A 22,618-nucleotide genomic window follows, 5' to 3' on the forward strand; every position below is an offset into this window, starting at 1 on the left:
CAAGAATGGAGAAATTTGGGGTCTGTTAAAAAGGGAGTGGTAGTTGAAGCTAGGAAAATTGATCCCTCTCAGAGAGTATGTTAGTGGACATTAGTGACTGAAGGAACAAATATTTGGAGTGGCCAACTAACATCAAAAGGGGCTATTTCACATTAAAGTGAGAGATACTTTTGGGGGTAGAATTGAAATTCTTTGCTCTCTTTTGCTTGAAAAGGACAGGTTTCTTTAGGCAGTAGTTAGAAATAGCATCTTGATATGAGCAAGATGAAACGTGGCTGTCAAGGTAATCCTCTTACCTTGAAGATTAAATAGGAAGATTAAATTAAATTATATGCTTTTATCTCATTATGCAGCTATTTTTTAAAGTTACATGTTTATTACTAATTATAATTTTGGTTACGAAGCAGGAAAATGTCTCAGAGCCTTGTAAATGAATGGGTATTGCATGTCAAATAACTGAGAACTTTGTATTTTAGAATGTATAATGCACATACTTTTGACGACCCTTTTTTTCTAAAATCCCAAACTTACCGACCGAAGTAGTAATATACAGTAACAGACTTGACATTCATAGTTATTGGAGTATTTAGAATGGGTGATTTTAGTTGGAGTCAAAAATTAAGATTAGTCATTCATTGGTCAGTCAATAGTTTATTAGTCCTCTACTGCTAGTGGGAGTAAAGATTCATGAAATGCTTACTTTTAGAGAGAGAAGCACTGACTTCTAAATAGAACCACAGCTTTCATTCAAAGTGGCAACATGTTTTATCTCAAATTGTCCCAAACCAGTGAGAATAAGAAACATGCAAGCCATTTTTGATGGAGGGAGCAGAGTATCTGTAACCCTCAGTATGTAAAGTTGGAAAGTAGATAGAGGAATGGTAGATAATTTAGCAGAGTGGAGGAAGAGGCCAATGAAAAGCTCACCATTTAAGTGTTCTGCCTCACCCCAATTCTAGATAGGCTTAGGTACAGGAGATACATTTTCTGAGGAAGCAACAGTGAGGAAGGACCAAAAACAGGGACTTAGTTTGCATATCTATATCAGAAACAACCTCTGTTCCCTACCTCTGTCCAGCTCGATCAGGCAGACACCCTTCCCCTGTTCCAGCAGGAAATGGGACGTGTGGTGTCTCCACAAATAGAATCAGTGAGGCTGTATATTTAGGGGCACTAGTCCCAGAGTACGAAAGGAATGAGGCATGAAACTGAAAATAGGAAGATTAAATGAAAGTCTGCACAATCAGTGCAACCCCAACCCCAGAGCACTGGGCAGCCGGGTTTAGGTGAGTAAGATCCGAATACCCTAGAGAAAAGATCCATAGATACTGACTGACATCTGGGCATTTCTACTAGAAGAGGTTGCCATAGTTGGCTAGTGAGGTCCACAATCAGCAGCCCTACAACAACCCAAGAGAGCTTTTCATCAGTCTTTTTAGCACTTTCTTTTAAAATATGAATAGACAGCCCAGGATTACTGAACATTTGATGAGAGAGGATTATCAAACAGGAGAAGGAACATGAGACAATGCAAAACTCACAAGAAAAAGGCACAGAAATCTGAAAGTAGAACAAAGGTAAAGATAGATAATGGAAAAGAGATAGAAGCAATCAAGGAAGTCCAACATCTGATAGAGACTGAGAGGACAGAGGAAAGTACAGAATAGAGAAAACAGAATGGGGAAAATTGACAAAGAGTGTGATAAAATACCTTAGAACCTCTTGAACCAAAACCATATATTCATAACCAGTTGATCTCAGGTCGTGAGATGATTTTTGTTTGCAGTTAAGCTAATGTTTATGCTTCAGGTTTTATCCATTTTATGTATTTATTCTAATCATAAAGATTTGAAATGAAATACTCAAGTGGAAAAGGTAGGAAGGATACAAGCTTCTAGGGATGCATTTATTAGTCACAGTGAAACCCTTACTTTAGGGTTTTTATGGTAGCTTAGCAGTATCAAAGTTTTTTTTTTTTAATTGTTCAAAGATTCTCTTTCCCTTTCTCCCCTCCCCACCAATATTGCTAACACACCACATGTCAGTCACTTGCTTTCCTTTTTCTTTTTTCTTTTGAAATGGAGCCTCCTCACTCTGTCCCCTGGAGTGCAGTGGTGTAATCTTGGCTCACTGCAACCTCCACCTCCTGGGTTCAAGTGATTCTCCTGCCTTAGCCTCCCAAGTAGCTGGGATTACAGGTGCTTACCACCACGCCTGGCTAATTTTTGTATTTTGAGTAGAGACAGGGTTTCACCATGTTGGCGAGGCTTGTCTCGAACTCCTGACCTCAAGTGATTTGCCTGCCTTGGCCTCCTAAAGTGCTGGGATTACAGGCATGAGCCACTGTGTCCTGCTTTACGTTTTTTATAGTGCTTCCTTACTCCTTAGAAATCTCCAGATGATGGCAGTGAAGAATATTCTGTACCAAGCACTGTGTTAGTTTCTTTACATATAAGATCGTCATCTCTTAAGGAGGTGGAATGAGTGGCATTCCAATTTCACGGATGAGTAGTATCAGGCTCAGAGAAATTAAGTAATGTTTGAAAGATGATATTGCTTGTAAGTGCATAAGCTAGTCAGGTTGGACTGATTCCAGGCTGATTTTTTTCCTAGATCATACCTGTATATCTATATCTTGTCATGAAGTAATTCTTAAAGTCCATGAGATTTTATTCAGATTGCAAGGTATACTAGGAGTCTTTTTTTAGATATATATTTACATCTCTTCCTTCCCTTAAAAGAGATCCTTATATAAATATTATTTATTCAGAAGTATATGTATTAAGCATTTACTGTGTACCAAGTATAGTATATTAATAAGTGCATAGATTTTTAAACTCTTCAGATGTTCTGGGCAGATGCCCAAAATAACATTGAGGGGAAGAAGCCATTATGAGTGAGGAGAGCTCTGCTTCAGCCTAAGCTGAAAAAAAAAGAGTATAAAAGGAAGCCTTACTGATGGCTAGAAATTACAAACAAAAGTTATTTATTGATAGGTATAGCGTCCTAGTGAATTATGGATTTATCTTAATATATGTTTATGGCAATTATAACTTTTCCAGTCTCTAGAAAGATATACAAGAACAGATTTCCAGTGTGTTAAATTTCTTTTAAAGTTATAGACTGGTTGTTTTGTAGTGCTTTGCAAGATAGGCTTTGACTTCCTTTCTAAGACCTTCATCTCAATTCAAGGAAGCTGTAGTTTAGAGTGTCTTGGTCTCAGTCCCAATTTCAAAATCTTGTGTGTTTTCCTTGAGAGTTTGCATTTCCCCTTCTCTTAGCCACATTCAACTGTGTGCTAGTGTATCTTTTAAAATTTTGGTGGAGACGTTTTGAAGTTATTTTTATGTTTGAACAATTGCAACAGTATTTAGGTACTTAGCTCCTGGAATAATATTTATGCTTTTAAAAATAAATGCACATGGTGTACAATACATAGCTTTAATTCAAGAGTGGACTACGATGGTTTATAGACAACTGTATGTGCGCATGTGCTTTGCTTTATAAAAGTACATAGTCCCTAAAGGGGTATATATAAACTAAATTGCATAAAAGTTCCAAATGTATTAAGATTCAAAATATAAAGGAAATTCATAAGGTCTAGAAAAATAAATCTTAAGTTAGGAAGATTTTCTAGATGATACGAAATCTGGACACTTATAGAAAAGATTCATAGTATATTTCTGTATGATCAAAACTACTGTTAAAGTAAAATAAAACTGACACTGGGAAAAGTATTGGTAATAAAGCAGAAAAGATTAATATATAAGTTTCTATAATAATGAACAATTCAGGAGAAATGTGGGTAAAAACAGTAAACAAAACTCAAAATAAATGCAAATGGCTAATAAACTTATAAAACTAATTTATTTCAATAACCAGAGAAATTAAAATTTGATAAGCTACAATTATTTACCAATAGGTTGTTAAAGAGTATTAGTCAGGAAAACACCACACTAGGTTTTTCAAACCCAAGGGATTTGTTACAGGGAGTTGGTTACCCAAATCTTAGAAGACTGAAAGAATGCGAAGGGAATGCCGAAGTAACCCAGAAATTAGAAACTGCATGAAGTAACTACTACTCAAGGAGGGCTAGAGAGACAAAAGGGGAGAGACAGTAGTATTACTATAACCTAGGGCAGTGGAGTAGAAGCTACTATGGAGCTATTGGTATCCAAGGGGACTCTGCAAGGCTTAGGGGGCAGGAAAAGGCCCCTGATAGTAGCTAGTTGTGTGCTGCTGTTGGAGAGAGGTCAATAACAGCAGGAATCAAGGAGAGTCTCCTCTTTCCTTCTCCCCTCTCCCACCTTACAGTCTCTCATCAGTACCTACCGTTGGCAGAGAATGGCCTCAGATGGGGTCTAGGAAATATTGTTTGCAGACTGCCAGCCCCAATGCCACAGAGCCTTTGAAAACTAGAAACTAGAGGTATCCACAGGTGCTAATAACCAGTTCTGGTGAGGGGTATTCAGTGAAATAAACCTTGCGTATGTGGTTGATAGGAATGTGAACAGATTCAACTTTGTGGGAAGATGATTTGGAAATACCTATAAAAAGTTTAAACGTCAGCTGTCTTTGACCCAGCCAATCTATGTCAAGAAATTTATCCCCCAGAAATGCTAGCCAAGTGTGGAGAAATATATGTGTATGATGTTTCATTGTAATATTTTATATAATTTCAAAAACTAGAAGTGGCCTAAGCATCTATCATTAGGGGATTGACTAAATGTATTGTGGTGTATCCATTTGATAAAAAACATGGCCATAACAAAATAAGAGTTTTACCTGTGTTATTGTGTGATAAAAGCTGTATTATATGTGGTCTGATATATTTTGTCAAATCCACGAGAGTCATGGTGTTGAACCTAGCGAGGTTTTTCAGCTACTGCAAACATAAATTTAGAGGTAATAAGTACAATATCTGGTGTGTTATTTTTTTCTGTCAACAGTTATGAATGCAGGAATGAGGAAGTACTTCCTACAAGCCAATGATCAGCAGGACCTGGTGGAATGGGTAAATGTGTTAAACAAAGCTATAAAAATTACAGTAAGTATATGTATTTTTTTGAAAACTGTTCGATGTCTGGGATTAATCTTTTCATTTTGAAAATACACCTACCAAATGTTCCCAGCTTACCAACAGGTTTCATACTCAAGCTTTGTTTAAAAGACAGGTATTCAGAATGTGAATATGTTTTCTTGTACTTGGTGACTGTTGGTCCTTTAATCAGCCCATTATTGCCTTTTTAACTTATGAACCTAATAAGGAGATATATTACTGCAGATCTTAATCACTTCTTACAACGTTTCTAGGAGAATATGTGCTTAGTACGTAGTGTTCTACTGGGAGGATATATTTTTTTCTTCTAGTATAGTGTAAGAGATTTCCTGCCACCTACCTGGGGAATAGGCACTTCTCTCTTCTAAGCCCTGACTGGGGATTGGGGTCAGAGAGGGAAAGAGTTGAAAACAGGAGCAGGACAAGGGGAGATGAAGGCTGAAAAATGAGGGATAGGGATAGTGTCTGAAGGGTTGTGGCAACCAGAGGGTCCTGCCCCATGTGACCCTTGAGAAGTTTGTCTCAGGCTCTAAACTTCTTCCTATGTCCAATTTTTTTCCTTGCATTCCAGGGCTTGGTACCTTTCCCATGCTACAATTTCTTGCTTGTAATGTGTGCTTCTCTTCTCTTTTGGTTTTCTGATGAATATTTATTGATTATTTACACTGTGCCAGATCTTAGACTGAAGGTTTTACTTAAATGAACTGGAAAAGTGAGACCTAGAAAGATTAATCTACTAGTTTTATAGCTAGTAGATTATGGAGCTGGAAGTCCAGTCCAGTTTGTTGGACTCTGGAGCCTGAACTCTGAAGTGCAGTGCCTTACTGCTTCCTGAACAAAAACAGCCCCCGTCTCCTTACTCTTTTCTTCCTAAAACCAAAAACCTTTACTGAGAGAGTTTGCTAGTGATGGTGAGCAGCAAGTAGATATGTACCTTGCCTCACCTTTCCCTTTACACTTTTGTAGAAAAATACATAGTAGACCTGCCTGAAATATGCTGGGAAGGAGTTCTTGTGTTGTGAGATTTGTGTCAATTGCGTTTTTGTTTTTGTTTTTAATAAAGTGCAGTTATTTACTGACCTTAAGTGACGTATTCTCAAAGAATATGTGCCCTGAAAGTCAGCATATGTCACTCGTTAGTTTTAATCTAAAATGAATAATTTCATATTTATATCACAACACAATAAAGAGTCAGTGTAGTTAAAGCTGTTCCCAGAGTTAAGTCGAATTTTTTTTTTGTTTTGCACTAGAACAGCTTGTTACCACATGACAGAAAACGCCTACGCACTGCATCTGATCTGTACATGAAGCAGAAGTTATTTTAGGTTTGTGCAGTTTCAGGAAAGCAATTTTTTAACCTGATTCAGACATACATATTCTTAAAAACTTTTAGCTAATCATTTTAACTCTTTTAATAAATATTCCCTGCTGAAAAATTTCTTTAGAAAGATAGTATCTCGTAACTTTACTAAATTCATGTTTTACAATTTGCAATAACAAGCAGCACTGGTTTCTTAGTGCTTTAAGAGAAAAAGCAGTGAATTGTCTCAGGCTTTTTACCATTTTAGGGGGTCTTGAATTGCTATGTCTAATTTATCAGTGGTATGAAACAGTCTTATACAAATGACACTGGTAAACTTTTTAGCATGATGGAAAAACAGATTAGAAATTCTAAATAGAATTCTTAAAAATACTTCTAAGTAGCTTTTGTGGTCTTGCAACTTTATTTTACATGTTGAAATTTTTATAGTTTTTAAGATAAATTTGTTGGTAAATGATTTTAATGTTTTATAATTCACATTTGGGAAATATATATAAGATATAGAAATCCTTATTACTATAGTGATTAATAAAATGGTTATAACTGCATTAAAGTGAGTATAGAATTGATAGCACTTATTAAAAATAAACTTTAGATAGACACATGTTTAACTCATAGGATAGCAATGAAATAATTTCCCATGCTTTAATAAGATACGCTTTATGTTAATTTTATTCCTTAAAAATCTTACCACTTTTATGTGCATTTTATACATTAAGTGTATTAAAGTGTGGAATCTCTAATTTGTTATATTTTCCTATGAACATTGCTGATGATTTACATGTTGATTTATTTGAAAACTTAAAATGTACATTTTGATATATGTACTTAATACATAAATCTTTCTATGGAATCACTCTCATTTTGGTCAACTATGTAATTTAGTGGTCTTTTAGTGGTCTGCTAAGTACTGTGTGATAAGTAAATTTTAAAATTTTAGAAATCTGAAATTAGAGTTTGGAAATGTGTGGTTTCAAAATAGAGGTGGTTAGAGGGCAATGGGTAAGGGAATGATGATTTTTAAGCTATTTCCTAATTATAATATATTGCCATTTTAATCCATTGTCCTCCAACTCTGTGACTTTCCTTACTTTTCTTAAGTCTAGATGGGTGCCACTTGAAATTCTTTACCCTTTACAGTTGCTTTTCAACTTATGATGGGGTTACATCCTTATAAACCCATTGTAAGTCAAAAACACAAGTTGAAAATCCATTTAGGACCCCAACAAACCCACTGTAAAGTTGAAAAATTGTAAGTTGAACCATTGTAAATCACACGCACAAAAAGGAAAAGAGCAACAGTAGGAGAATCATCCCTGAGGGGGGAGTATCAATGACTGGAGTGAGGAAAATCAAATTTTAAAGTATGCTTTCCACTGTTCATTTATAGTAATAACAACATAAATATGGTGGTTTTTGTTTCCTTATTGATTATTAAGGAATGTCTAAGATATATATGGTTTATTCCTGAATAGAGAGCCACTGTTTTTAAACATGTCTTTTTTAAAATTTAAAAATAAATATTCGATTTGAATCTAAAAAATTAGTCCTTTGAATTTGTGGCAGAAACTCCACAAGTTTGGTATATTTTTAATAGAAACTGGAAACAAGTAGATGTAGAATTCTCAGAAAGATTGTAAGACATGGGAGTTTGTGTCTGCACTAAGAATTTTTATTCTCAGTGAAGTGAATTGAACATTATCGCTATTTCTTTCTTTTTTTGTTTCTTTCTTTCCTTCTTTTTTTTTTTTTTTTTGAGATGGAGTCTCCCTCTGTTGCCCAGGCCTGGAGTACCGTGGTGCTATCCCAGCTCACTGCAGCCTCCGCCTCTGGGGTTCTAAGTGATTCTTGCGCCTCAGCCTCCTGAGTAGCTGGGATTACAGGTGTGTGCCACCACACCCAGCTAATTTTTGTATTTTTAGTAGACACTGGGTTTCGTCATGTTGTCCAGGTTGGTTTTAAAACGCCTGGCCTCGAGTGATCCACCCAGCTCGGCCTCCCAAAGTGCTGGGATTACAGGCGTGAGCCACCGCACCTAGCCCAGCATTACATTATCATTCTCAGTGAATTGAATATCAACTTTCCTTTTAACTTTTGAGAAACCTGCAGCGTTTTTATGTATTTCACGCATAAATACTTAAATCTGTTTTGTTCATCTCTTTATTCTCTAGTTATTTTTACCTTTTCTTTTCCTACTATTAGAATTTCCTACTACTAGGATCGCATGCAAATGCCTGCCAAGAATACATTCAGATCTCCTACACAGAATGCAGGGATGTAAAAAGATAGAAAGCCAAGGAAAGGGAGAAAGGCAGTAGACAAAGAAACCAAGTGGATTCAGTGTCTGACATGTGCCAACTGCCCAATGGAATCACTTTTCTCATTTTCATTGGACAGTTGGATGGTTTGGGGTAGGGTTGTATCCTGAAAATGTCTATCTTAGTGGCTGAATGTAGACCAAGTTTTCCAGTGGTACCTATCATTTTTAAAGGAGTTATCCATATTCATGGATATTTTACTTGAACTTTTCTTGTTCTTAGGGAATACGATGATTAAAGTTAGATAATTTTTATAGTAAAATGCAGTTCTAAGTTAACTATTAGCGTTTGATTTTATTATAATGACAAATTAGAAGCAGTGAGCTTAACAGCATAAGCAAGGACTTTTAATATACTGTAATTTAAGAAAAATGGAAAAACCAATATAAATTTCAGTATTTTAAAAATGATTTTAAAGGTTTTTCTTAATAATTCCGATGTCTGAGTAAACTTCTTGAGAGAATAACGGCTGGTTTTCTTATGGGTCACCTCTTAGCAGTACCTCTCATCTAATCTAGTTGAATAGATTGTTTTCTCTCTGGTTTCAAGTTCTCTTAATGCTGTTTTCTGTTCTCAGTGAGATAACCGGGCCATATTTTCTCTGTCAGAATAATTGAAATACATGATGCTATTTATTAGAAAATATAATGGGCTTCCCTGGCAAATCGTTCCAGGGTATACTATCCTAATTTTATTTGACAAGGAAAGTTATCTTCATTGTTTTATTGCCTTTAAAAAGCACTCCAAAATGTGCACATTCTTAGAAGAATTCAAGAGGTATTCAGGTTTCTCTTCTCTTTCCTGTTTTCTCTCTCTTTTGTTTCTGCGGATGAGGGCATTGTAGTATGAATATGAACCAGAGGCTGGAGGGTTGGGCTTGAGGCCTGAGAGAAACCACTTCAAGGGAGGCAGGTGGGGAAGGAAGGGAGAGGGAGTTTTAGAAGTCACCTAAGAGACAAGTCATTTATTATATCCATAAATTACATTTGTGTGGATTGGGATTTACTGTAGCTCAGCGTCCTTTCATATACACATGGACCATGTTTGCTAAATATTTTGCAAAATGCTGCTTTGCAAATCCTTATCTGCATTGTATACCCTGTTTTCTACAAATTGGGTGGGAGTAGCATCGTATAGAAGGAGAGCACAGGTTTTAGAGCAGTGTTTCTCAGTGTGGTTTCTGAAACTCCTGCCTCAAAAATGTCTGGTGTTCTTGCTTAAAGTGCAGGTTTTTGGGCTGCAGTATAGATTTGTGGAGTCAGTTTCTGGGTTCGAAGCAGGGGAATCTGAAGTTTTAAATAATCTTCCTGGGTGATACCTTATGCACTCTAAAGTTTGAGAAACCACACTGCTTTGGCATCACACTAGTAAATGGTTTGAGCCTTTGAATACAATGTGAATGGTGTCCTGTAGTTCTACCAGTACTCTGTTAACAGGAATTAGCTATATGACAAGCAAACTATTTAAGTTAAATGTTTCTACACCACTACTCCTGTGATTGTCAGTAGTGTTTGTCATAGTGTTTCTGAAAGACTGCAAGGTTCCAAATGCCCTTTAAATCATTGGAGAAAGACTAAATCATGTTCAACACGATAATTGATGCTAAGCAGATTTGATTACATTTTATTCACAGCCTTAAAAATGTGTGATTTAAATACAGACTACGTGCTTAACAGTCTACAGATGGAAATGGTGATTAACTCAGTACCTTATTTACTGAATAGATCACATAAGAAAAGCTAAAATATATGTTAAAAATTTGTGATACCTTTGATTTTTTCATCCACTTTAGTGAGGTGTTAATAGGAGATTGTGCTGTTACCACAGTCATTGTTTTCCTGTACTTGTGAATGATTTATCATTGATCCAAGTATTGGAATTCCTTCTTTAAATTTCTAATGAAAAGTTTTGTTTTGAAACTTCTGATGTGTTTTAAGAATTTTGCTATTTTTCCTGCTGACTTTGGATTCATCCATTGAGTCTTTCAACATTTATTGAATACACTATGGTTTTGGTAATAGGCTCTGTCTTGAAGTCAGGAAAGACTGAATATGCCACAATCCCAGAACCATGGGTAGGAATGGAGAAAGGGAAGAAAACAGCAAAGAGCTGTAAACCAACAGTAAGTGTGCCAGTAAACAGGGTCTAGAGCACAGCAGTTGGGCTTGGCAGAATTACACACACTTGGCTAGAATGTATCATAGTCAGGACCTAAACCTATATTCCCTAATGCCCCTGAGCCTATTTCCTTATCTCTTAGGTGGGGATAGAGCCCCTATGCATAGGGTAGACAGGAGTAGTAAAGGAGAAAAATGTATGAAATAGTACCTGCCCGAGTAAGCACTCATTAAGTGATAGCTATATTATAAAGTATTATTCCAACAGAAAAATTAGTGTGATAACTTAAAGGAGTACATACATGGACTGTAAATAATTTTTATATGTATTTGTCAACTATATACAAACAGACGATTAATTAGAAATTCTGTGAGAAAGTAGGTTCACATGTATAATGCTGGTTGCAAAATGATTCATTTTATTTACTATTTCAGGTACCAAAGCAGTCAGACTCACAGCCTAATTCTGATAACCTAAGTCGCCATGGTGAATGTGGGAAAAAGCAAGTGTCTTACAGAACTGATATTGTTGGTGGCGTACCCATCATTACTCCCACTCAGGTAATTAGGTAACTCTTCTATTGTGTGAGGGTCTAATTACTGTATATTGATTTTTATATTATTAAAACTAAAACAGGGCGTCTTTGCTGAATTAGTATAATATTCAATTACTATAAAATATTTTTGTTTATTTCAAAAGTATTTATTATAAAAAATTTGGAAATTACATAACATTTAACACTTTATCATGATTTCTCTGAGCCTTTCTTCGGTGTACTTTTCACCTCAGAAATGGAGATATGAGTTGCATATTACGCTTTGTAAACAGATTTTTTCACTTACATCATGAGCATTTTCCAAGTCATCAGAAATCCTTTTGTATCATTTTTAATGAGCGCATAGTAGTTCTTCCATGGATCTACCATAAATTATAAATCCTCTATTGGACAAATAGAGTTCCTTTTCCATTTTGTTTCTTTTACTTTTATAAACAATGCCATGATGAATATTCTTAAAGGAGAAATTCCTAGAAATAAAATTGCTGAGTCAAGAGTTTGCAAGTAGTAATTTTTAAAATCTACTTTTTCTACAACCTGGCCTAAGTGAGCTAGACAGAGGACTGGGATTTTAACTAAATTATATCTCAGAAGTACTCATATGCTAAATTAAGTCTTTATTTGAGTTTTAGGAAAAATATAAATTTATGAACAATTTTTGATGAAATTAAAACTCTTTTCTGAGCTTGAATTTCTTGTTTTGCTGTTGAAAAGGATGAATTTGTAATGGCTACTAAGTTACTGGTAGTTGAGAAAGCAAGAATTTTAAAGTAATCAATTGGTATTGCCAAGCTTGGGTATTTTCATTACCAGTGTGCCTTTTGAACTTAAAAGACTTTGACACTTTATAAATCTTTTAAGTCAAATTGTATTATACCCCACATTTTCCAGGTCTTTTGCTATGGGAGGGTGATTAGTGGGATTAGAAATCTTACAACATTAATTAATTAATTAACTATTGAGTGCCTTATGATTGGCAAAGGGTATGTTAATGAAGAAAATTGACAAAATGAACAAAATATGACAGCTGTATGCTGTCGTAGAGCCCACATTTTTCACCAAAGTTGGATTAAAAAATAAACTAGGATTGTGTGTTTACTTTTTCCAAAAGTAATGATTTTAAACTATTAACCTTCTGGTAACTATGTAGCTAGATTAAGCTGCTTTTACTGGTATTATGACCTATGTTGACATAAGGGGTAAGACTATTTTCCTGTAGTTGTGTTAAGATATTGTATTAGTTAGTATCTGCGGCTGTTTTAATTTTGTCTAGAGTTAAGATTTTGTTGCATTGTAATTTTGGTATAGATATTTCAGTCGTTTCTAGGATTTAATGGGGGGGTATAATTTTAAAACTCTCAAAGAAGTTTATTGCATCATTTATTTTGTAGTATAGTTTTAAAAATTATAAAATAATATATATCTATTGTAAAAGGCAAAAATTGGTAAATTGGACCTCATCAAAATAAAAAATACTTGCTCTATGAAAGCCCTTCTTAAGAGGATGAAAAGCTACAAACCAGGAGAAAAATTTGCAAACCACATGTCCAACAAAGGACTTTTATCTAGAACGTAAAAAGAACTCAGAACCCAACAGTAAAAAACCCAAGAAATCCAGTTAGAAAATTCTTGAACAGATATTTCATCAAAAGATAAAAGGTACACAGATGGTAAGTAAGCACATGAAAAGATGTTCACCATCATTAGCTAGTAGGGAAAAAATACAAAGTAAGAGCACAATGAGAGATGACTGCACACTATCAGAGTGGCTAAAATAAAAGTGACAACACAAATGCTGCCAAGGATGAGGAGAAGCATCTCTCAGGTGTTGCTGGTGGGAATGAAAATTAGTATAGCCACTCTGAAAACAGTTTGGTGTGTTTTTTTTTTGTTGTTGTTGTTTTTAATAAAAGTAAGCTTGTGGTTCCTGTACAACCCAGCATTTGCAGGCCTAGGTGTTTATCGTAGAGAAAGGGAAAATTACGTTCACATAGAAACTTGTGCGTGAATGTTGATAGCAGTTTTTTCCTAATAGCCAAAAGCGGGAAACAACTCAAATGTCCTTTAATGGGTGAACAGTTAAACAACTGGTCCTTCATCCATACCATGGAAATACAGCAATAAAAAGGAATGAACTCTAGATATAAGGAACAGCCTGGACAAATCTCTAGAGAATTATGCTGAGTGAAAAAAGATAATCGGTAATCTCAAAAGATAACCTTCTGTTTGTTTCCATTTACATTATATTTTCAAAATGTCAAAATTATAGTCTTGGGGAACAGATTAGTGGTTGCCAAGTGATTTAGGGGTAGGAGCTCTAAAGTTTACAAGGGAGCCTTGGGGTGGGTGATGACCAATTCTGGGTCTTAAATGTGGTGATAATTACACAGATCTACACATGTGATAAAACTGCATAGAACTGTATAGACACACATAGACGAATGAATGTATGTAAAGCTAGTGGAATTTGAATAAAGTGTGTGGGTTGTGCCGATGTCATTTTCTTGTTTTTGATAATGTTATGCAGTTTCCCTTTGAGGGGAAACTAGTGAAAGGGTACATAGGACCTGTTGTACTTTTTTTGGGCGGCTTCTGGTGAATCTGTGTAATTATTTCAAAATAAAAAGTTAACTCCTTCCCCAAAAAAGAGCACTGGTGGCAGGACTTGTGCAGAACAAGAGGAACAGAAATTTGTGCTTAAATCAGTGACAGGAAAATTATGAGTAAGTATATCAGATTAATTAGAAAACCCTTCAAAAATCTGTTTCTAACTAATCTAAGGTGGATTTTAAGATTTTCTACTGGGATAGCATGAAATAAAAGTATGCTAAACAAGTAAGAAAATTATTTATTGTGCTTCATTTTAGAAAGAAGAAGTAAATGAATGTGGTGAAAGAATTGACAGAAATAATCTGAAACGGTCACAAAGCCATCTTCCTTACTTTACTCCTAAAGCACCTCAAGATAGTGCAGTTATCAAAGCTGGATATTGTGTAAAACAAGGAGCAGTGGTGAGTAGCTTAACAAAATACATGAAATAATGAAAAAGGATTATGTTCTAGCAAACTCAAATTAACATGGAAATTGCTTTATTTTATGAAAGACCCAAAGTGAGAGACCAGCATGCTGAGGAGGGTCAGGAGATACAATAGGGAATATTCTATGTTTATAATTCAATGCTGTTATTTGCTTGGTTTGCACGGGGCCAGGAAAGTTAATGCACATTACCACTGACTTTCAGTTTAAATGAGCTTTCCTAACAGTTTAATGTTTTAGAAAGTTTTTCTATTGATCTCCACTCATCCTCAGGAGTGGGTCAGGGAAAGAGAAAGTTTTTCTGTTGATCTCTGCTCATCCTCAGGAGTGGGTCAGGGATAGAGAGCTTTGGTGGGGAGATGGCAGGCCAGGGGCAGGAGAAAGAGTGGGGCATAGGAGGGTTTCTTCCTTAATTAGGCATTGGGCTGACCTCAGTGGTAAGCTCTCTGACCTTGGGCTACTTACTTAACCTCTTAGGCCCTCAGTGTCTGTCTTAAGGAATATCATATAAAACCTACCATCTAGGGTTTTGTTTTGTTTTTGTTTTTTTAAGAGATGTAAATAAAAAAGGTGTGTTTCCCTTTGCACAGCACCTAGTACTTAGTAAAAGCTGTTATGGGTTAGCCCAGATATTCCCACATAGTTCCATGATGAAGTTTTTGCAAGAGCAAGTAAATTTACCGATATTTCTAAGGTTGCAACATACCTTAGTATTTAAGCCATTCTATGTGAACTAAATCTTTAGAATTTCATGAGAAAATTAACTGTGAAGTTTGGAAATGTTTAAGTCTGTGAGTAAAGAAATACTTAAAATTATTTTGGTGGTTCCGTTTGATTTCTCATCACTTTCTGGCAACTCTTAATTGTTTTAGGGCAGCCAGGGGAATGTCCTTTCACCTGTTTGACCTGCTTTAGGCTGAGGAAAAAAATGCCGGTGAGGGCAGGGTTTTCTTACTGTGGAATGTCTGCAGGTAGAGTCAGAATTCTCATCAGGCTGTGATGCTCTGTTGTGTGTAGATTGAAAGCCCTAATTTACACACAACTGAGCATCATAGCCTGATGGTTCCTTTTTGTTTTACTCTTAAGTCCAAAATACCAGTCAGAGATACTTAAGTGCTTCTGCAAAAACTATATTTTATTGACAAAAAATGTTTGTACAAAATAGGTTTACTTTATTAAATATTTAGTGCTTTACTACTACGTATAAAGTACTTGTAGAAGAATTCATGCATTTTTACAGATGGAGAAACTTGATGTGGTTTAATAACATTTCCTGTGTTTGCTCTTTACATGGGGCGGGCGGGGGCGGGGTGGGGAGTAGGAGGAAGGGGAGGTGCTTTAAAAAAAAAAAAGTTTCAACACTAAAGATATGAAATAGGCTGGGCACGGTGGCTCACGCCTGGAATCCCAGCACTTTGGGAGGCCGAGGTGGGTGGATCATCTGAGGTCGGGAGTTTGAGACTAGCCTGACTCACATGGTGAAACCCTGTCTCTACTAAAAATACAAAAATTAGCTGGGAATAGTGGCAGGCGCCTGTAATCCCAGCTACTTGGGAGGCTGATGCAGGAGAATTGCTTGAACCCGGAAGGCAGAGGTTGCAGTGAGCCGAGATCACGCCATTGCACTCCAGCCTGGGCGACAGAGCAAGACTCTGTCTCCAAAAAAAAAAAAAAAAAAACCCCACATAAAATCATACAATAAAAGATGAAAGCCAGGCACCAAAAATTGAATTAGGAATTCAAAGCCTGGGTAGCTAGAGAGGGATGAGGTTTAATTTATCGCATCTCTAAGGGAAGTAATGAGATTTTTTAGTGCTTGGCATGTCTGATTGTGGATTCATATTAGGGTAATTAAGTGGTGACTAACATTTGACATTCTTAGAAACACAAGTCTTATGTCTGTGTTCATCTCTGGTAGATGAAAAACTGGAAGAGAAGATATTTTCAGTTGGATGAAAACACAATAGGCTACTTCAAATCTGAACTGGTATGTTGTTACGTCATAAATGTTGCTGTAAGAATGTTTGAAAAGTGTTGCATTGTAGTGATTATATGTAATTTCTTGTACTGTTCTCTAGTTTTAGAATAAGTCTAGTTTTTAGAGGTACATACAGTTTATTTGGCGGTGATGCTTTTGGTTAATGATATTTTTCTTAAATATATTGTTAAGTAAAAAGATCCTATCTTCAAAGCGGCATTCTACCTTGAAAGATCTGAAGATCTCAGAATCCTCTAGTCTATAAATTTCTGCTAAAGGGGCTGTCCTCTTGGGGGGTTAGCCCCATGCGGAGTAGGGAGAGAAGGACATCCACATGGGGAAGGGGTGGTGGCAGAGATGGGAGAATGGTCACATACACACTGATTGATAAAATCGGGAACTATATTAAGGGTAATAGAAGCCAAGTCTTGTCAGAGAAATAATACTTTTTGGTGAATGAATGTATATTTATATGTATGATGAGGAATGAGATATTTGTATAGTTTCAAAGTACCTATCTACTAAAATAGGTATTAAGTATTATACGAGGGTTGAAAAAGAGTAACATTACAGTGACGAAAGTGGTGTAAAGAATTCTATCTGTAAAAGTCAACGTTTAACCCTCTGTATTTCTACCTTCTCTTGAGGTTTTCTTTGCCTATTTCACATTGATTCATAAATCACTTCACATAAGATGTTTTTATCCTCCCTGAAGGTAGAATCAGAAATTGAAATTCCCTATTTGCCTTGTTTGAGTTGCATCCTTACTTAAAATATTGTAGGATGACCTGAGTCCTGAAATAGCTTTTTGGATAAATTGAATGCAATTCTGTAGTATAAATGTTTATCCTACCTCTTCTTTTTGTGTGGGACCTTTGAGAAGGGAACCTTGTGCTTTATTTGAATGAAGTCACCAGAACAGCATTGTTCATTAGAACTTTTTGCACAAATGGAAATGTGCCGTATCTGTATTGTCCAAGGGCACTAGCTACGTGTAGCTGTTGAGTGCTGGAAATGTGGCTAGTGTGGCTGAGGAACTGACTTTATTTCATTTTAATTAATTTAAATTTACATCATTACACATAACAGCCACTGTATTTGCCAGCAGAGCACTAGTGTATAGGAAGGGAATATTTTAAGATTCACCTCAGGAGTCAGTTCTTCTGGGAAGCTTTTAGACTCTAGGTTAAGTGTCTTCTCCTTATGTGCCCTGTGGTACCCTGTGCATACTTGTATCATAATGCTCTCCCCAGGGTTTGGCAGTCACGTGCATTCTTGTCTTTGCAACTAAATTAAATGAGCTTCTTAAGGGTAAAGACTCTTGTAGTCTTTTATGATCACAGGGTCTGGCACTTGGTAGATTGTCTTTGAATGAATGAAAAATGGCATAGCATAGCAAGAAGAGTCATTTTAGCATGGGGCTTTCTCAAAGCTTAAGAGCCTCAACTGGAAGTAGTAGTTACTTGGTTCAGAAAGTACCTGCCTTGTTGTCTCAGAGGCTACACTTGTGCTCGGTTAGCAGGTTGTCTCATTGATTTTATTTAATGCCAATACTGCTGGGAAGAGTCATTCATGCAACAGACATTCATTGAGCTCTCCATGAACTTGGTGCACTGTTCTGGGAACTGGAAATAAAAGAGAATAATTAGCAAAGTTCTCTGGCTTTCAGGAGTTCAGTTTTGATGGGGAAATTGACAAGTGCCCCCATCATCAACAGTAGTTCTAATAATTCAGATTATTTTTAGTATTTAGAAATTGCAGATAAAGCTGAAAACCTTTAAAGGTCGGTAATTATAGCTATACTTAAGTTTTCCTAATTTTACAGGGTATAGTTAATCTCCTCTGGTAGTTCTTTGTTCTTCCTCTCAAATTTCACAGAATAATGCCCAGCATACAGGTTTTCAAAACTTAGTATTTCTGTAATAATTCTTGTCTCAGCTCCCCCTCCCCCAGTTTTAACATTTCTGAAATCTTAACAGTATGTCTTAGAGTTGCTAAGGGCGAGGGGCAGCCAGGCTGCAGCTGTGCTGTAGTTGACTTCTTGCCATATGCACAGTACCTTCTGGTAAAATCCAGAAGACACCGACATCAGCATATGCAGGAAAGGGTGCTGGCAGCTTGGGAGGAAATCTCAGGGACACCATGACGCATTCTTAAATGCTGCATCACCAACACTCTTTTTGGCACAAAGAATGACTTGGAGTGGAAAACATGGACATTGGTGGCTCTAAGTCAAAAAGTGATTCAGAAGATCTGGAATCTGAATGTGAAATCTTAAAAACTGTAACCAGTTTATCTTGTTTATATTTTTCTTTTTTATATATGCTCAAGAATAATACATGATAAAAACGTTTAAAGTGTAAATGGGCTCTTTTATAAAACCTTTCATCATGGAAAAGTGTAAACATACACTTTCAGTAGACAGAAATAATACATGGAACCTGCATATACCCATCACCTAGATGTCATAATTGTTAACATATGGCTCAGCTCGTCTTGTTTCTTCTGTTTCACCACCCACCTCCTGCTTCATATTTTGAGGCAAATCCTAGATATTCCATTTCATCTGTAAATATCTCAGTGTGTATCTCTAAAAGATCATTTAAAAATTTTAAAAATAAGTATAAAAGACTTAAGTGCACAGCTGAAAAACTGGTGAAAATATTTGCAACATATATTAGAGATAAAACTTAGAAGGAATCTTAAAAACTGAGGGGATTTTTTGTCACCTACTTTGCCCTCTTTTCCTTGCATCAATCCCAAACAGTTCAGACCCCTATTTATTAGGTGAGGCAAAGCAACATAGGCATTCAAGAGGGACCAGTGCAGCCTTGTGTGGGTGTCAGAGCCTATGCAGGACAAGGAGGCTGTCCTCTTGGGGGGTTAGCCCCGCGTGGAGTAGGGAGAGAAAGGCATCCGCATGGGGAAGGGGTGGTGGTAGAGATGGGAGAATGGTCACATACACACTGATAAAATCAAGAACTATGTTAAGGATAATAGAAGCCAAATCTTATTCAGAGAAACAATACTTTTTGGTGAATGGATGTATATCTATATGTATGATGAGGAATAAGATATTTGCATAGTTTCAAAGTACCTATCTACTAAAATAGGTATTAAGTATTGTACAAGGGGGAAAAGAATAGCATTACAATGAGGAAACCTGGCAGATACCACTTTACTCAGGTTGGTCAGATGATTAAAGTGAATGTCATTGGTAATGAGATAAATTGAAATCACCTGATAGGATAGCAGAAGATGAAGACAGCATCACTTCTGTGATACCCCTGCCCAAGGTGTGTAATCAGAATCCCATCATGAGGCACACCCAAATGAGGGACATTCTACAAAATAGCTACCTTGCAGTCTTCATAGAGTGAAGATTATGAAAGTCAAGGAAATAATGAGGAACTGTTCCAGACTGAGGGAAAGAAAATATTTGACAAGCAGATGGTGTTTGTGCTTCTGAACTGAATCCTTTTGCTCTAATAAAAGACATTGTGGGCACAGTTTTCTGATTCTGGTGATTGTATTGTGATTATGTAAGAGAATGTCTTTGTAGGAAAAGTATTCAGGGGTCGTGTGGGACAGGTCAGCAACTCACTCTGAAATGGTTCAGGAAAATTAGTTCTTTGTGCTGTATTTTCAATCCTTGTATAAATTCATGTTTGTTTCAAAGATTAAAAAAAGAGAAAATGGAGGGGAAAATATCTGGTAGGCAAATGAACAAAAGACATGAATAGACAATTCATTTAAAAATTAAAGTAGGTCTTAAAATATTTAAAAAATTCAGCATCACTGATAATTAGAGAAATGCAAATTAAAACTGCAATGAAATATTCTCATCTGTCATGAGAAGGTTGTGGCTGAGTGAAGAGATTGGCATATCTCCATCTACCCTTCCCAAAAGCAAGTGTAAATGCCATTCTGTAAACAAAAGGAATCAGGAACCCTTGGCGATGTGACTGATTTCAGAGTTGGGGCATATAAAGTACAAACAGCTCAGAAAGTGAAGTTGTGCCACAGAACAAAGAAGTGGCTCAGAGAATGAATGGAACATGTCAAAAGGACACAGAAATTACCTTGAAGGGACTGACCAAAATGCAGACAATTTAAAAACAAAATAAATAGTTATAGTAATGTAATATAACCCATAGAATTAAATAAGTCATGAATAACTAAATGGAGAAGGAAAAATATTTCCTTAGAGTAAAATTCTATTTAATGTATGTAGATGGATTGATGGGGCTAGAAAAATCACCATTTGGCAGCCACTAGTAATGGTTTCAGGCAAGAGTTTTCAGTGTTTGATAAAACTAGTTGCAAAATGATGATGGGAAACCTGGTATTACTACAGGCTCCAGGTATCTCCCCACAAGATACTTAACAATGACAGAGGGAAAAAGTAATTTTACAGTTACTGGCAAACATGGCCTTAAGCAGGAGATCAGGGTTAACACACCAGTGACAGGACAAGCCACCATCGGGTGTGTACGTCCTCATAGGGGTCCACTGAGAAGAACAGTGTCATACCTGTGGTTTCTTGTCAAAAATGTATAACCTGAATCTCAGCACGAATGTCATACAAACCCAAACTGGCAAGTGTTCTACAAAAATAACTGGCCTGGACTTTTTTAAACTCTGGAAAACGAATGAAGAACTATTCCACAATTAAAGGCGACATAACAGCTACATACATGGTATGATCCTGGATTTAACTCTGGATCAGAAAATAGTTTTTGTGCTGTAAAGAATACAAGTAGGGCAGTTAATGAAATCTGAAGATGGTCTGTAGATTTTAGTATTGCATCAGTGTTGAGTTTCCAGTTTTCATAATTGCACTGTGGTTATGCAAGGGCACATCCATGTTTTAGGAAATACACACTGAAGTATTTAGTAAAGGTACATCATCATATCTACAACTTACCTTCAAGCATTTCAGGAATCTATCTATCTATATATACTCACACACATACGTAAACATAAACAGATAATGATAAAGCAGATGTAAAATATTAACAGCTTAGAAAACAAGGTGTAGATTATGCAGAAATTCTTTGTACTATTTTTCTAAGTCTCATTAAGTGAAAAATTATTTCATAATTAAACTATTTTGTAAAACTTTTTTTTTTTTTTTTTTTTTGGAGACAGAGTCTTGCCCTGTCGCCCAGGCTGGAGTGCAGTGGCTTGATCTCAGCTCACTGCAAGCTCCATCTCCCGGGTTTACGCCATTCTCCTGCCTCAGCCTCCTGAGTAGCTGGGACTACAGGCGCCCGCCACCTTGCCTGGCTAGTTTTTTTTTTGTTTTTGTATTTTTTAGTAGAGACGGGGTTTCACCGTGTTAGCCAGGATGGTCTCGATCTCCTGACCTCGTGATCCACCCGTCTCGGCCTCCCAAAGTGCTGGGAGTACAGGCTTGAGCCACCGTGCCCGGCCTGTAAAACTTTTTTTAAAAATCAAAGATTTTTTAAAAATCTATGATTTTTTTTTTTTTTTTTTTTTTTTTTTTTTTAAAAGCACTCCTGGCTGGGCACAGTGGCTCACGCCTGTAATCCCAGCACTTTGGGAGGCCGAGGTGGGCGGATCATCAGGGGTCAGGAGTTCGAGACCAGTCTGGCCAACATGGTAAAACCCCGTCTCTAATAAAAATACAAAAATTAGCTGGGCTTGGTGGTGGGCACCTGTAATTTCAGCTACTTGGGAGGCTGAGGCAGGAGAATCTCCTTGAACCCAGGAGGCAGAGGTTACAGTGAGCCGAGATCACGCCATTGCACTCCAGCCTGGGCAACAAGAGCGAAACTCTGTCTCAAAAAAAAAAAAAAAAAAAAAAAAAAAGCACTCTGTCATGGTTTAGTTTTATTTTTGGTGCTACATAAAGTAATGGTATGTCTTAATCTCATGCTGTCATATTCAATGAAATATGTATATTGTATTTTATGGAATGTATACTAGAAATACGCTGTTAGGAACCAGTTTTATTTTATATTTGTGTCTTATATCTACTTTGTAACCTTGGGTGATATACTTAACATGTCTAATCTGCAGTTTCAGCACATGAATAGTAGTACATGTGTTGTAAGGTTGTGGAAAGTGTGAGATAAAAATTAAAACCTAGCAGATGTCTCAGCACTTAGTAAATGTTCAATTTTGTATTTATATAAAAGTGGTATTTGTAAAATAACAAATGTAAGTCAAGCAGGATGTGCATTTGCTCTGCTGCCTTGCATATCAA

At 36.4% G+C, this 22,618-nt stretch overlaps 1 protein-coding gene across 4 annotated transcripts in view; it reads left to right on the plus strand.

The window, feature by feature from the left end:
* The window catches only part of PLEKHA1 (pleckstrin homology domain containing A1), a 58,251-nt gene that overhangs the window by 27,130 nt on the left and 8,503 nt on the right, over positions 1-22,618 (plus strand). For all 4 annotated transcript variants that reach the window (XM_030940752.1, XM_030940751.1, XM_010357274.2 and 1 more), the window contains 4 exons: positions 4,950-5,047; positions 11,251-11,376; positions 14,240-14,383; positions 16,327-16,395. In XM_030940752.1, the coding sequence (XP_030796612.1) occupies positions 4,950-5,047; positions 11,251-11,376; positions 14,240-14,383; positions 16,327-16,395 (437 nt within the window). The remainder of the gene's footprint in view (positions 1-4,949; positions 5,048-11,250; positions 11,377-14,239; positions 14,384-16,326; positions 16,396-22,618) is intronic.

The sequence above is a fragment of the Rhinopithecus roxellana genome, chromosome 11, assembly GCF_007565055.1.
Source record: "Rhinopithecus roxellana isolate Shanxi Qingling chromosome 11, ASM756505v1, whole genome shotgun sequence".
Lineage (NCBI taxonomy): Eukaryota > Metazoa > Chordata > Mammalia > Primates > Cercopithecidae > Rhinopithecus > Rhinopithecus roxellana.